At 39.2% G+C, this 15,765-nt stretch overlaps 1 protein-coding gene across 28 annotated transcripts in view; it reads right to left on the bottom strand.

Annotated features, from left to right (window-relative positions):
• Positions 1-15,765, bottom strand: part of NRCAM (neuronal cell adhesion molecule) — a 301,106-nt gene that overhangs the window by 97,937 nt on the left and 187,404 nt on the right. For 24 of the 28 annotated variants that reach the window (XM_040343832.1, XM_040343842.1, XM_040343838.1 and 21 more), the window contains 3 exons: positions 14,716-14,886; positions 12,934-12,990; positions 4,397-4,508 (listed from right to left, as the gene is read on the bottom strand). In XM_040343832.1, the coding sequence (XP_040199766.1) occupies positions 4,397-4,508; positions 12,934-12,990; positions 14,716-14,886 (340 nt within the window). The remainder of the gene's footprint in view (positions 1-4,396; positions 4,509-12,933; positions 12,991-14,715; positions 14,887-15,765) is intronic. The other 4 variants (XM_040343841.1, XM_040343844.1, XM_040343845.1 and 1 more) reach the window with 1 other exon arrangement.

Raw genomic sequence — 15,765 nt, 5'->3', positions numbered from 1 at the left:
CAATTTAAACTGAGTGACACATCATTTGAAACCACCAGCAGAAACATTATGGCGTGCAGGACACTGTGGTATTGAGTGCATTACTAAGGAGGTGTTTCCTTTTGACCTCCTGTCATTGACAGCTCAGAAAATAATAATAGTTTGGTTGCTTAAAAACCATATATTTTAAAAATGTAAGCTCATTTAGTCAAATCGAGCATGTTTATCACAACTTCCCACATTTTTAATTTCTTCTTCTGTCACTGAAGGGAATTACAGGAATCACCCAATGATCCCAATAGTTCAAGTTTACTTGAAACTATAATAATCATCCAAAGACTCATATAAGTAGTAAGCATATTTTTTTTATGGAGTTCTATCAAACTAGGCATTCCTGCTTTTTTTATGCTTTTTTTCTTCTGTAGGCTAGCTGAAAAAAAAATCTAAAATTATCCCAGGGATGCATTTTTTCTGCAGTTTCTTACCACCTGTTTCTTATAGTGCATTTCATTTTTGTACATGCTCTATGAATATAAATTAAAAGCCTGGGCTGTTAAGAAAAAATAAATCATTTTATTGATCATGCCATTCTATCAAGAACATTGTACCAGCCATCAGGCTAATGCACATGTAATGCACATAAGTGCACACATTTTTTCAGGTATAGAAGTCTAAGTTTACATGCAACATTACTCAACACGTATGCACACATGCATGAACACACACGTGTGGACTTGCGTGCACAGTGCACAGCCTATTTGCCTTTAGTAAATTAATTGGCTTGTAAAGCTTTGTGATAGCATATGAAGATGCTGCTGCAATAGGGTTTCAGCCTAAGACATATGGCAACATGTTTAATAGATAGAGGTGATATAGAAAACAAACTGTGATCAATTTCAAAGTGTTTAAGCTGTCTTAATAGGCCATTAATACTTTGCAAGTGCTGGCATACAGTGTGCACGTACTGTGGTTAGAGTCTTATTACCCCATAGCAATACAGTTAATGATGGTGGTTGGAACCGCATCATTACTAGATTCTGACATTCACAAAGCAGTGTCTGTAGAATTCAAATGAATTCAGGTGATCATATCCTATTATATTTTAAATGGCAGAGCTAACATATTGTTTCAGTCATTGTCATTTATACCTCCATAATATATAAGCTTTGTACTAATACATTACCACTGATATCCCTAAAGTTCTCAGTGAACCCCCAGCAGGGCAATTACAGGAGAATCCTCAGTCATCCTTTTTATTACTACACACAGTTCCTGGAAGTAGCTCCTGAAGGGATGTGTACAGCCGGGGCTGAAGATACTTTCCAGCATAATTTGTTTTAATCAAAGACAATGGCTGTGTTTTGACAGGTCAGGTATGAGGCCTACATGTAGAAAAACAGTGCTTTACACCTGGCAGCAACATCTCTGAATCTCCCTGAGAAGAGCCTGATATTTCAAAGCAGGCGCCTGTCAGATGAGGCTGCAGTTTCCATGACAATAAAGAAGATCAGAGCGGAAAGCTAAGCCGGCCTGGAAAAGACACATCTTCAAACTGCTATTGTTTTATTTATAAACATATCCAATAAAAAGATCCTGCAACTACCAATGAATATATACCAGGTGAATCAATACACTGTGTCTGTAGCAGTATCTACAATTACTAAAACATAAAGTAAAACTGGCATGTTTGTATATAAACGTATAAATAAGTTTAAGGCCCCGTACACACGACCAGTTTCCTCGGCAGAATTCAGCTTCCGACCGAGTTTCTGGCTGAATTCTGCCGAGGAAACTGGTCGTGTGTACACTTTCGGCCGAGGAAGCCAACGAGGAGCTCGACGAGGAAATAGAGAACATGTTCTCTATTTCCTCGTTGTTCTATGGGAGCTCTCGTCCCGCCGAGCTCCTCGGCGGCTTCAGGGCTGAACTGGCCGAGGAACTCGATGTGTTTGGCACGTCGAGTTCCTCGGCCGTGTGTACGAGGCCTAAGGGGCATTCATTCTGGTTTAATGGTTTTAACCATTTTTCATTATAAAATCTTCACCCTCAATAACCTCTACTAAACAACAGCTGGACCCTTGTAACAATGTTTACACTGCTTTGAGAATGCTCTTTGAACATCATTATACAAAGCAGAAGATCAACGTTTTACCAACAGGTTGCATTGCATATGACGTCTGTAATTACTGTATTTATCGGCGTATAACACGCACAGGCGTATAACACGCACCCTAACTTTAAGAGGGAAGTTTCAGGGAAAAAACTTTCCTCAGCCCCCTGCGTATAACACGCAGGCACAGTTTACCCTCTATTTTCAGGGTAAAAAAATGAGTGTTATACGCCAATAAATACAGTACATATCCTAACCTTAGGCTCCGTTCACACCATCAGAGCAAGCCTGTGGTTCCTTGCGTTACTGTGCATACTGTGCATGCAGGGAAGCTTGTTCATTTCAATATAGAATGGAAAGGGGTCGGGAATTTGTGTGAGGACTAAGACAATTACGCCAGATTGTCTCCATCCCTGTTGACAAGAAAGAAAGAAGTTGGGACTTTGAGTGAAGTATGAAAATTAAGACGTAAGAATGAGCTGTATTTGTTTGATAATGTTAAATTTAATAAATATTACACAATTATACATTAAATGTAACATTATCAAACCAATACAGCTCATTCTTGCTTCAAAATTTGCATGCTTCACTCAAAGTCCCAACCTCTTTCTTTCGCTTGTTCATTTCAATTGGCTGCCCTATGAATCAGAAACGTTTAAAAAAAAGTCCCTGACCGTTTTAAGACAACGTGCCACACCAAATGCGTGAAAACTAGCTTGTTTGCAAATGTGTGGGGGTGCCATTAGGAATGAATGGCACCACCGCACATCTGGAAAAGGGAAGTTCATTTCTGTGCATTGCAGGATTCTGAATCAATATAAAACATATAAATGTATATGCATTATAAACATTCTTCCTACTTTGAGATTTTATTATATTGTTTATCTTTGTTTCAAATAAATCCCCCCTTCACACTTCTCACCTTGCAGACTAACAAGAGAACGTTTTTGGTCCTGAATAGGTAATTGGAAGATGGACACACTGGGGTAGGTTCAGATAGATTAGCGGATCTTTAGATCCGCGTAATCTATCTGATTTACGATCTAACGATCGACAATTTTGCGAGGCTAGTGCAGTATTCAGAAAGCACTTACCTCAAAACTTGCGCCGGCGGATCGTAAATCCCCTGGCGTAATTAAAATTCCACGGCTAGGGGGAGTGTAGTATTTAAATCAGATGCGTCCCCGCGCCGATTTAAATGCGCATGCGCCGTCCGCAAATTTTCCCGGCGTGCATTGCTCCCAATGACGTCGCTAGGACGTCATTGGTTTCGGCGTGAACGTAAATTACGTCCATCCGTATTCGCGACCGACTTATGCAAACGACGTAAAAATTCAAAACTCGGCGCGGGAACGACGGCCATACTTAACATTGGATACGCCGCATATAGCAGGGGTAAGTATACACCGGAAAAAGCTGAACGCAAACGACGTAAAAAAAAAAGTGACGAGTGGGCGTTCGTTTCTGAATCGGCGGATCTCCTCATTTGCATATTCGTCGCGTATACAAACGGAAGTGCCACCTAGCGGCCAGCGGGAGATTGCAGCCTAAGATCCGACGCTGTAAGTCACTTACACCTGTCGGATCTAAGGGAGATCTATGCGTAACTGATTCTTATGAATCAGTCGCATAGATCCGACCGTCGGATCTCAGAGATACGACGGCGTATCAGGATATATGCCATCGTATCTCTATCTGAATCTCCCCCACAGCCTGTTTGTCTATCATTCTAAAACCATTCAATTACTTCTTTGGACAAATTAGCCTAACTCAAATTCAGGTGCTGAGACAAAAATGTATTTTAACTGCATTTAAACCTGGTGAATTTGGAATATCTACAGTAAATATGCTGTGAACTAATTAAAGGCTTGCAAGACAAAAAATATCCCTAAAGTGCATCTTTGGTCAAATTGTAAAATCATATCATATATGAATTTCCACATAGCAGCTCAATTATTTCTAGCCAACTACTAATCCGAACCACTTTGTAAAGATGCCTACATATTTACTTCCTTGGGACGGGGGGGGGTGATTATCTAAATTTAGGCTCTAGTTTATTTTAAACCCGCCTCATACAAATTACATTCGGGAGCTGTTTAGATGCTATTGTCAAGAAAGGTCGTTTTTGGCACACTTTCCATACATAGGGCCCATATGCAAGTACACAGCAGGATCTGGATTATCTGGAAATGTGCATCCAAACCATAGAAATAAGTTTCAGACAATAACATTTTTATACAATGTTTGTTCCTTATGACTTTCTTAGTCACAGTACAGCATATTCAGTAAAACTTGCAAGCAACTTACAGTCCTTCAGCAATACATTCCAACAGCAGCACTTCCCCTCTGAGCACAGTTATGTTACTTGTTTGGCCAGTAGGAACCAAAAGTGATGGACTTCTATGATCTGCAGGGCTGTCTAGTGGATAAAGACAAAAAAGAAAAAGTGTTACAAAATAATACTGATGTAACAAAATAATGAAATAATTACGTATGGAGGTGATTAGATAGGGCAAGAGAGAATAATAGTTATATATGACATGCAGAGATGTACCTATGATTTATTAAATGTTAATCAGTATTCTACTTACAGAGAAATGGGAAAGAAAGATAAAGACATTGGAATGCGATTGACTAGTCTGCATTTATTATATTTCTTGCTTCATTTATTCAATTTTTTTTTATGTACTGTAGTAGAATATCATATTTCAAAAAAAGACAAAAAAAAAACGTCCTAGAGAAAATTAAGACGTGCGAGTGACAGACCTGGATTAGCTGTCTTTAATGAACTATCACATGTGTGATTCACAGAATAATTAGCATAAGCCACCCTGTGGAGCCTCATGCCTTATTTATGGGGCTTGTTATGCAATGGTTAGGAGAGGGAATATGAAATGCAGTTTTTACTTGATTATGCAAACATTGGGACACACTATATGTAGCTTGGAAAACAGAAATAAGACCCTTGTGGTTTTCGAGTATTCTGCCTTAAAACTGAAAAGATTAAAACAAAATTCCCAGAAACCCCTCATACATTTACAACCAAGCATTCGAAAATAATATTGCTTTTTAATTGGCAAAAAATAATGTTTTATACAAGTTTAGATGTAATATTCAACATTTTTCATACTGCACATAATTCATTAAAGGAGAAGCATGATGAAAAATACATGCATACCTCCATACTGCAGCATCAGCGTTATGCTGCAGCTTTTCCCTGCCAACTCAGTTCTTGGTCTGCTCTGAGAAGAGAGTGGTAAATGCCAGTCAGTCTCTACCCTGCCCATCCATTGCTCACTAAAGCACATAGCTTTGGAGCTGCAAGAGTGGCAGGTTCAGCTGCTGATCGGGCATCTGGGTGGATCCAGACATTACTGTACAGTTTTCAAACTTCTTGTTTAAATTCATTTTAGGATCTGTGCTAGTGTGCTGGAGGGGTATTAGACAGCGACCAGAACCTGTGACATTACCATCTTTTATTTTGGTCCCTAGACTATTAACCACTTAAGACCCGGACCAATATGCAGGTTAAGGACATTGCCCCTTTTGGCGATTCGGCACTGCGTCGCTTTAACTGACAATTGCGCTGTCGTGCGACGTGGCTCCCAAACAAAATTGGCGTCCTTTTTTTCCCACAAATAGAGATTTATTTTGGTGGTATTTGATCACCTCTGCGGTTTTTATTTTTTGCGCTAAAAACAAAAATAGAGCGACAATTTTGAAAAAAAATCAATATGTTTTACTTTTTTCTATAATAAATATCCCTCAAAAAAATATAAAAAAATTATTTTTTCCTCAGTTTAGGCCGATACGTATTCTTCTACCTATTTTTGGTTAAAAAAAATCGCAATAAGCGTTTAGCGATTGCTTTGCACAAAATTTATAGCATTTACAAAATAGGGGATAGTTTTATGGCATTTTTATTAATAATTTTTATTTTACTACTAATGGCGGCGATCAGCGATTTTTTTCATGACTGCGATATTATGGCGGACACATCGGACAATTTTGACACATTTTTGGGACCATTGACATTTTCACAGCAAAAAGTGCTATAAAAATGCATTGATTACTGTGAAAATGACAATTGCAGTTTAGGAGTTAGCCACTAGGGGGCGCTGTAGGGGTAAAGTGTGACCTCATATGTGTTTCTAACTGTAGGGGGGCGGGGCTGGATGTGTGACGTCATTGATAGTCTTTCCCTATATCAGGGAACAGACGATCAATGATAGTGCCACTGTGAAGAACGGGGAAGGTGTGTTTACACACACCTCTCCCCGTTCTTCAGCTCCTGTGACCGTGCGTGGGACACCGGCAGTGATCTGGGCTGCGGTCACAGAGCGTCGCGCGCGCGACCCACGGCTGAGCTCTTAAAGGCGACGTACCTGTAATGCCCAGCTGTGCCATTCTGCCGACGTATATGTGCAGGAGGTGGTCCTTAAGTGGTTTATAAATGCTTGAGATAGCACCAAAAATAGTACATTTACAAAAGTAATTTACAAGTAGTGTTTTACAAAAAAGTTACAATACAATTCAAAACAGAAGGGTTAGAAAGGTGAGAGCTTGATGTTTCCTAGTTATTACTAAAAGTAGAAAGATGTCTAATTAACACTTCAGTCAAAATTGATGATGAACTCAAAATAGGAATTCAGTTTTTCAACCAGGCATAACTGTACACCAATCCATCCCACTTCCATATATCAGTATTCTGGTGATCATTTGCTTCTGTGTTTTAACAGTATTCCTAACAATAATCCTAATAGTATTCCTAATCTAGGCTTCCTGCTTACTTTCGTAAACAGAAAACCCTATGTATCAAAATGTCAGAACTATAACATTTCTCCCAGTAACGGATTACCAACAAATATTTGCTGTAAGAGGCCTGCTATTGCTGACCACCTTAATACCAGGAGCAAGCATGCAGACACTAAAGTCGTAGTAAAGTCAAAACAGCTAATCATGACAGTCAGGCAATTATCATTTTAAGAAGCAAACATTAGCAATGACAGCCTGCCTATTTCTCTCTGTACCTATTTTTCTCTGCAGCAAAGTTTCAGTGTTTGCTGCTTAGCTTTCTCAGTTCTCACAGCTTTTGATATGGTTGACCACTAATTATTACTGACACGGCTAGTCGAAGTAGCCGGAGTTGCGGAATGTGATTTATCGTGGTTCACCTCCTCCTTGGAAAACCGATCACAAATAGTGAAATTGGGCCCTTTCACTTCTGAAAAACGCACGGTGTCATGTCGCCTGTTCTTTTCAATATCTATCTCCGCCCTCTTTTTGAAATCATCAGCAACCAGAAGTTACTTTACCACTCTTATGCAGATGACACACAACTATATTTTCGCATCTGCAACAAAAAGGATCATTATCTCGGACTAGAGAAATGCCTTTCTTTGATAGAAAAGTGCATGACAAAGAGTTACCTTAAACTCAATGGCTCAAAAACAGAACTTCTCCTGTTTCAGGCCAATCGGAAGATTCATCCTGCAACAACATGGACGCCCCCACCCATTCTGGGTCAATCCATCACCCCCAGCACCAAAGCCAAAAGTCTTGGAGTCATCTTCGACACCTACATGACGACAATAGATGCACAAATAGGGTCAGTAGTCAGTGGATCGCACCATCTGCTGCGCCTTCTACGTAGACTCACTCCCTATATTCCAAAAGAAGACATAGCAGTCGTGGTGGGGACACTTATCAACTCCAGACTTGACTATGCAAATGCCCTCTATCTTGGACTCCCAAAATACCAAATCACTCGTCTGCAAGTCGTTCAAAATACGTCCGCTCGACTTGTGACTGAGAAAAAAACCATGGGAATCAATCTCACCTTCGTTGAGATCCCTTCATTGGTTGCCCGTAAAAGACAGAATCACTTTCAAAGCACTCTGTCTAACGCATAAGTGTGTTCTGGGAATTGCCCCCCAATATCTATGCGAGAAACTAAAAGCTCACAACACCAATCACATTCTGTGATCCACCAACCAAAATCTACTCCAGATACCCAAAGCCAGATACAAGTCCAAAGGAGAACGAAGATTTGCCGTCCAAGGACCCAGACTATGGAACGCTCTACCAACCGCCATCCGATTGGAGGTAAACCACCTGGCCTTCAGGAGAAAGATCAAGACCCATCTCTTCTGAGGGCCCAGAGAATGGATACCAAAGCGCCCAGAGGCGATTCAGTTCGCATGTGTTGCGCTATATAAGTTTCTCACTCACTCACAGACTGGATTCACATGTTGCCTGGAACTGCTCTTTAAAGGACACTTCTAGTGGAAATACTCCATCTTCTTCTCATGCTCTTTATGTACAGTTAAGCTGGGCACACATGGATCAAATCTCAGCAGGTTCAACAGGGGCCAGTTGAGATTTGATCTATGTATGGGTAGGCTGGTTGTACTAAACTCGATCCTTTGATCGACTTCCTGTTGGATATTTGGAACCTCCCATGGCAACAGCTGCCAGCAGTAGTCATTGTGTTCTGCTGACCGGTAAGGCTCCCCACCGGAAGAACGCAATAGCATTGTGAGAGGCATTGAGCGATTTTCTTTCCTGAAACTCATGGTTGCAGAAAGAAAGAAAACCAAACATAAAAGCACCCCAGTCACCTCCCCTTGTAGTTATTTATCACTTTGGGCATACACAAGACTCTCACAATTTCTCCCATTTTTAATTGGGTTTAGTTAAAAAAAAAGTGTGTATCCTAGGAAATTGTTATGTAAAATCATCTATAAATAGACCCCTTTGTGGTATTTATGTTGCCCTCTTGATAACATATGTCTACAGAATATACAGTATATACAGAATATACAGTAATTATCATAGTTGGGAATACATCAATACCGCTGGACTGAAAACTGAGCAAGGAAAATAAAGGTATTGTAGGACTATTTATTACCCTATTCAGGATTGCTTCTGCCACTGCAGATGGTAAGACCAGTGATAATGGCATGATCCTATATAAGAGAGAAGAGCTGGCAACTCTAAAGTCATTGATGCAAATATTTATTGGCTACATATGAGCATTAAAAAGAAAACAGCTGACACCGAAATGTGTCAGCTATTTGCATTCTATTGCTCATACGTAGCCAATAAATTTTTGCATCAAGGACTTTGGAGTTGCCGACTCTTCTCTCTTATAGATTGTATTTAGTGTGGGAAGACACACTGAGCCTTGGCACCTGAGCTGCAGACTGCACATCTTGTATCTTTACTAAGGAATGATTAAATGATTATATATATATATATATATATATATATATATATATATATATATATATATACACGGCTAAATGGACAGCTGTCTAACACTGTGTATGTATATACATACACCCCTCATATTTTTGCAAATATTTTATTATATCTTTTCATGTGACATTACTGAAGAAATTGCACTTTGCTAACATGTAAAGTAGTGAGTGTACAGCTTGTATAACAGTGTCAATTTGCTGTCCCCTCAAAATAACTCAACACACAGCCATTAATGTCTAAACCGCATGCAACAAAAGTGAGTACACCCCTAAGTGAAAAGCCATTTTCCCCTCTCCGGTGTCATGCGACTGATTAGTGTTACAAGGTCTCAGGTGTGAATGGGGAGCAGGTGTGTTAAATTTGGTGTTATCGCTCTCAATCTCTCATACTGGTCACTAAAAATTCAACATGGCACCTCATGGCAAAGAACTCTCTGAGGATCTGTAAAAAAGAATTGTTGCTCTACATAAAGATGGGCTAGGCTATAAGAAGATTGCTAAGACCCTGAAACCGAGCTACAGGACGGTGGCCAAGACCATACAGCGGTTTAACAGGACAGGTTCCACTCAGAACAGGCCTCACTATGGTCGACCAAAGAAGTTAAGTGCACGTGCTCAGCATCATATCCAGAGGCTGTCTTTTGAAAATAGATGTATGAGTGCTGCCAGCATTGCTGCAGAGGTTGAAGGGGTGGGGGGGTCAGCCTGTCAGTGCTCAGACCATACGACGCACACTGCATCCAAATGGTCTGCATGGCTGTCGTCCCAGGGGGAAGCCTCTTCTAACAATGATGCACAAGAAAGCCTGCAAACAGTTTGCTGAAGATAGGCAGACTAAGGACATGGATTAATGGAACCATGTCCTGTGGTCTGATGAAACCGAGATACATGTATTTTGTTCAGATGGTGTCAAGCGTGTGTGGTGGCAACCAGGTGAGGAGTACAAAGACAAAATGTCTAGCCTACAGAGAAGTATGGTGGTGGTAATGTCATGGTCTGGGGCTGCATTAGTTCATTGAGGGAACTATGAATGCCAACAAACTGTGACATACTGAAGCAGAGCATGATCCCCTCTCTTTGGAGACTGGGCCGCAGGGCAGTATTCCAAAATGATATCGACCCCAAACACACTTCCAAGACGACCACTGCCTTGCTAAAGAAGCTGAGGGTAAAGGTGATGGACTGGCCAAGCATGTTTCCAGACCTAAACCCTATTGGGCATCTGTGGGGTATCCTCAAAACGGAAGGTGGACAAAGTCTCCAACATCCACCAGCTTCGTGATGTCTTCATGGAGGAGTGGAAGAGGACTCCAGTGGCAACCTGTGAAGCTCTGGTGAACTCCATGCCCAAGAGGGTTAAGGCAGTGCTGGAAAATAATGGCGACCACACAAAATATTAACGCTTTGGACCCAATTTGGACATTTTCACTTAGGGGTGTACTCACTTTTGTTGCCAGCAGGTTTAGTCATTAATGGCTGTGTGTTGAGTTATTTTAAGGAGACCGCACATTGAAACTGTAGTCACATGAAAAGATGTAATAAAATATTTTCAAAAATGTGAGGGGTGTACTTTGCTTTTGTGAGATACTGTATACTGAATCGCACTGAAGCTGGTAGATTATGGATTACATTTTTATACCATATGGTTTATACAAATATAAATTCAAATATCACCGTCTTGAATTTCATGGACAGTTATACTACAGTTATATATCTATCCAATCGCCACTGTTGCATGATTTGTAACAGTGACATCCTTGCCCAATATATCATTAAGGATCTCTAGTATGTATTAAAAGTGGAGAACGGCAGACCATATTCCAGCTTGATAATCTTGTAGAATACCTGTGACAGTATACCTCTATGCACCTGGCTGTTTGCATGTATAATTAACAGCAATCTGCAATATATACAACCATATATTAGGAAAGGATATATAAGGTAGAGAGAATACAATGATTATTGCTGGGGGCTATAGCCACTGGCAATAATGGCATCCTAAAATTCGGACATTCTGGTTGTACCCAAGTTGATCAGCTTACTCTACCTTCAACTTTAAAGGATCAAGGTACCTTTTGTATATATATTTTTTCTATATTTTCCATTCATTGTCTCTGTGCACTATCATGGATGTATTGGCTTGCATGCTACTCAGCTGCAGGTAATCTGATGATTTTGTTTCATATATAGATATTGTTTCTATATACTATAACCCGATTGAATATTTTGGTGGACCAGAATTGCACGGCCTGTTGTGGCAAGCGGTGGCAACATACTGACTACTGCTGTCTATTTTTTTTAATGTGGATTGAACATGGCCCAGAATGATGAGTTGCTGCTCAGTACCAAATATTTGTTTTCCATACACGTTTTTATCTGTATCTAATATGGTTATCATAATTCATTTATAGTAATCATGAAATGTATTTTCTATGAAAGTAACTATATACTCTAACTATTATTTATTGACTTATTTTTTCAATGTTCTATTTCTTATGGATTGTTTTTCTATTTCCAGCATGACCTGTATAGCTCCCGATGAAGCTCGATCAGAGTGAAACATGTAGGGCGATTTTGGTACAGGTTTTCTGGCTCTTTTTTGAGCCTTTCATGTCCTTTGGGATGATTATCTGTCTGTTCAATTTTTAAAATTGATATATGTTAAACAATAAACTTGTCTTTTACCATACCTATCTGATTTATTGAATTTGACACCTTTAAAATCTCAGGGTTTGTTACCCTCCCCATCTCCTTTTTCGCAGTAATTATATGGGATGCGGTGTCGTGATTTTACCTTCTGTGCCTCACAAACATTTCCCTGCTCATACATTGTTCGAATCTCAGACAATTCCTGCTATGGCTGGCTTATGGCTAATTAAAACATAATTGTTTTGCAAATGGGTTAAAAAATTTGGACTGATGCAAATCACTACTTACTCATGGCCTGTAAACGAATGTTTTTAACTATTTGGTATTTATAAAAATGTTTAATTACTCTTGACTCACTCTCCTTTGTTCTTCCTCATGAATCATTTTAAAGTTATAAGTCATCATCACTGATTTACAGTTTGTGCATAAGAGCAAAAAAAAAATGTCTATCAGTATTTCATCTGATATTCTTTCTGGAATGAAGACCGCAGAGATGTGTCTGTCTCTGGAAGAAATGAATATCCCTCGTGGGAGTCCATATTTTGCTTGAAAAGCTGGAAATCATGCATACTGCATTATTGCAACTTTTATCTTCTTACTTATTAGGGGTTACATTAAAAAGCCCATTAAGACATCAGTCTATACCTGGATAATATCATACTCTTATCCCACCTATGTTCATAATATTTATCTTGTTTCTTCCCCTTTCACATCTGCAAAGAAGATCTCTTATTCAACATACAAAGAAATATTAGTTTTATTTACCCCAATGTACAAGTGTTCTAGTAAAAGTAGGGTTTAATACAGGTTGTACTATGACACAGACAGGGAGGAAGAAAACGTGAAATAATTATGTTAGATGGATTAAATATGGATTATTTAACTAATTATATTATGATAATAGATGCTATTTTTCTTTTCAACACAACTCACCACCATAAAAATCAGTGTCAGTTAAATTAGCAGCTATAGTTTCATTCATAGAATCCGCTAAAAGAAATAGAACAATATCCCATAATGGATGATTATCGCATACATATTAGCACAGTAATATAAAAAAAAGAAATTAAATAAAAAATCAGGCAGCAATGATGAAAAAAGTGAAAACAGAAATGTTTGTGAAATTAAATGCTTGTGAAATACGGCAACTGAAAGTGTATAGAATTTTTTTTAATTTACATATATATATATATATACATATATATATATATATATATATATATATATATATATGTATACATATACATACACACACATATATACACGTATATATACACACACACAATGTGGATTCTAGAACACTGTAATGGATAAATGCCTGGGTTCTCTCAGGCAGAACAATTACAGGACTTGAAATGAGAATATGTGCAACTGCGCCAATCTAATGGTGATGTGCCTTTTTTTTTACGTACATTTAAAACACACACACCCATGTGTGTGCCTGTGGATTGATGTGCACAATAAATATTCCAACACTATCAGAAATATTATTAAGCTCATAAAAGGAGAAAAAAATCAAACTGTACTTAAAATGTCAGTAGCATATTGTGTTCAGTCCAGTAAAGTGTTCTGTAGCACTGCCAGGATACTGGTAATGCTACAACTGGTTTAATGCCCTCCAGATTTACAGCTGTGAAGCATACTGATAAAATATTTTTTCATTTTACGTGCTTATCCCATAGAGGTTTATACTACCTTTAAAATCTCAAGATGACCTTTAATGAAAAAGCAAAGCCAAACTGTTTGTTTCATAGGTTTTTAGTTTACAGTTTTCTTAAATGTCAGTAACAGAAATCAAATCATTCCATTGTGAAAATTAAATATTTGTTCATACGAAACTTGTGATAATATGTAGCAGCATTTAGCTTCTGAGTATAAGGAAGGTTCATAGTTTCTGGCATTTAACCATGACAGCTGGGTTTTGGAGCTTGCTGAAGGTATCGCTCTTTTAAGAGGAAGTAAACCCTGTTGGGTTTTACTTCCTCTTTGTTTCCCTGCAAAGGTAAAGCATAATGGGCTACTATGCATCGCATAGTAGCCCATTATGTGACACTTACCTGCAGGAGAAGCCCGTAATGTCCCCGTCTTCCTCACTAGCAGCGAGCGTCCATTCTTCACCCCTCTTCCTTCCGGGGCCGCGAACTCCGGCTCTCTGACTCCGACTCATGCGCGTGGGGGCCGCCAATCACAACATGACCTGTGCTAGAAACGGCACAGCATGCCCTTTCTAACTCCGGCACATGCACAGAAGAATTTGCCGTACAGCCATTTGTAAATATCTCCTAAACCATGTAGGTTTAAGAGATATTCCCAGCACCTACAGGTAAGCTTTAATCTAGGCTTACCTGTAGGTGAAAGTGGTATGTAAGGGTTTACAACTACTTTAAGGCAAACTTTAAACTAGGGTAACAGTTTATTAATTGGCACCAGTAAAATCCTTATTACACTGCAGTGATGCTTACAACTAGCCAATATGGAATCCTATATATCAGGGATAAGCAATTAGCGGACCTCCAGCTGTTGCAAAACTACGAATCCCATCATGCCTCTGGGTGTCATGCTTGTGGCTGTCAGAGTCTTGCTATGCATCATGGGCCTTGTAGTTCTACAACAGATGGAGGTCCACTAATTGCATATCCCTGCATTATATAGACCACTCTAAGTTAAGTTACGGAATTCAATCATACCAATTGCCAAACAAAATTTCCAACTTACTTGCCAAAACCTTTAAGGAAATGGGTTGCTTCTGGTGGATAGTCTGAGTTAGGTTAAATCTTGCATAGCAGATGTAAAAATCCCGTGAATCCTCTGGCTGAACATTGGAAAAATAAAGATCGCCATTCAGACCTTGGGAAATCCTTCCATTCTGAGGTAGTCGCTGGAAAACTGAGAAAATAATAGTAATAATGTTGAAGTAATTTATGAATAATCCTTGTTCTACTACCTTCATGTACAGTAAAGTGTCAAGTGCAGAGTGGTGTTCACATGTTTTTGAACCGCTTGCCATTAAATAAGTACTGCTATGGGTTTTACACATCTGTTAAATCTGGGACCATCAAGTCCATCCAAATTAGTTCAGTAGATTGCTTGAGAGACTGCACTGACATGAAATAAAACCTTTATTTACAACTTCCCAACAGATAAAACAGACATGTCCATCAAAATCCCACAAATTACTGTTCTAGTGACCAACTGGCCCATTGAGTGTTCCACATTAGCGATCATCCAACTTCTTAGATGTTCTGTCCTTACTGGTGTCACACTCAGGATGTTCATGCCTGCTCCTTGCTAACACATTGTTATTTTATCTATTATCCACCTCCTCTCTCTATTCCGTTTCTCCCTGATTTAATGCTCTCCCCCTTGGCCCCTACTACATTTGTCATTGGACTGACCTTCTAAAGTTCCCTCTGTTTCAAGGCACTTTACATCTCAATTCTGCTGTTCTCATCAGCTCAGCTCATCTTTGCCTTTCATTAGACATGTCCCACTCTGCTCCTCTCATATATGACATTATTAGACAATTATTAGGCAATTTTGCTCTGCTCCTCCCACACATGCCCAGATTAGACAAGTTTAATCTGCTTCTCTCAGTGACCTGACATTTTCAACAATCTGCAAAATTCCCGCTTTCTACACATTCTTCACATAAACACTTTATCTTCATGCATTTCGTGTCATTATGTTAACATTTTATCCACCTAGTAGGCATTTTACTTATAAGTCTTAAAAGCATAAAGGGCTAGTGTTGATGGACAAATTCAG

The sequence above is a fragment of the Rana temporaria genome, chromosome 3 (assembly GCF_905171775.1).
Source record: "Rana temporaria chromosome 3, aRanTem1.1, whole genome shotgun sequence".
Lineage (NCBI taxonomy): Eukaryota > Metazoa > Chordata > Amphibia > Anura > Ranidae > Rana > Rana temporaria.
This window is presented reverse-complemented; position numbering and strand designations above follow the sequence as displayed.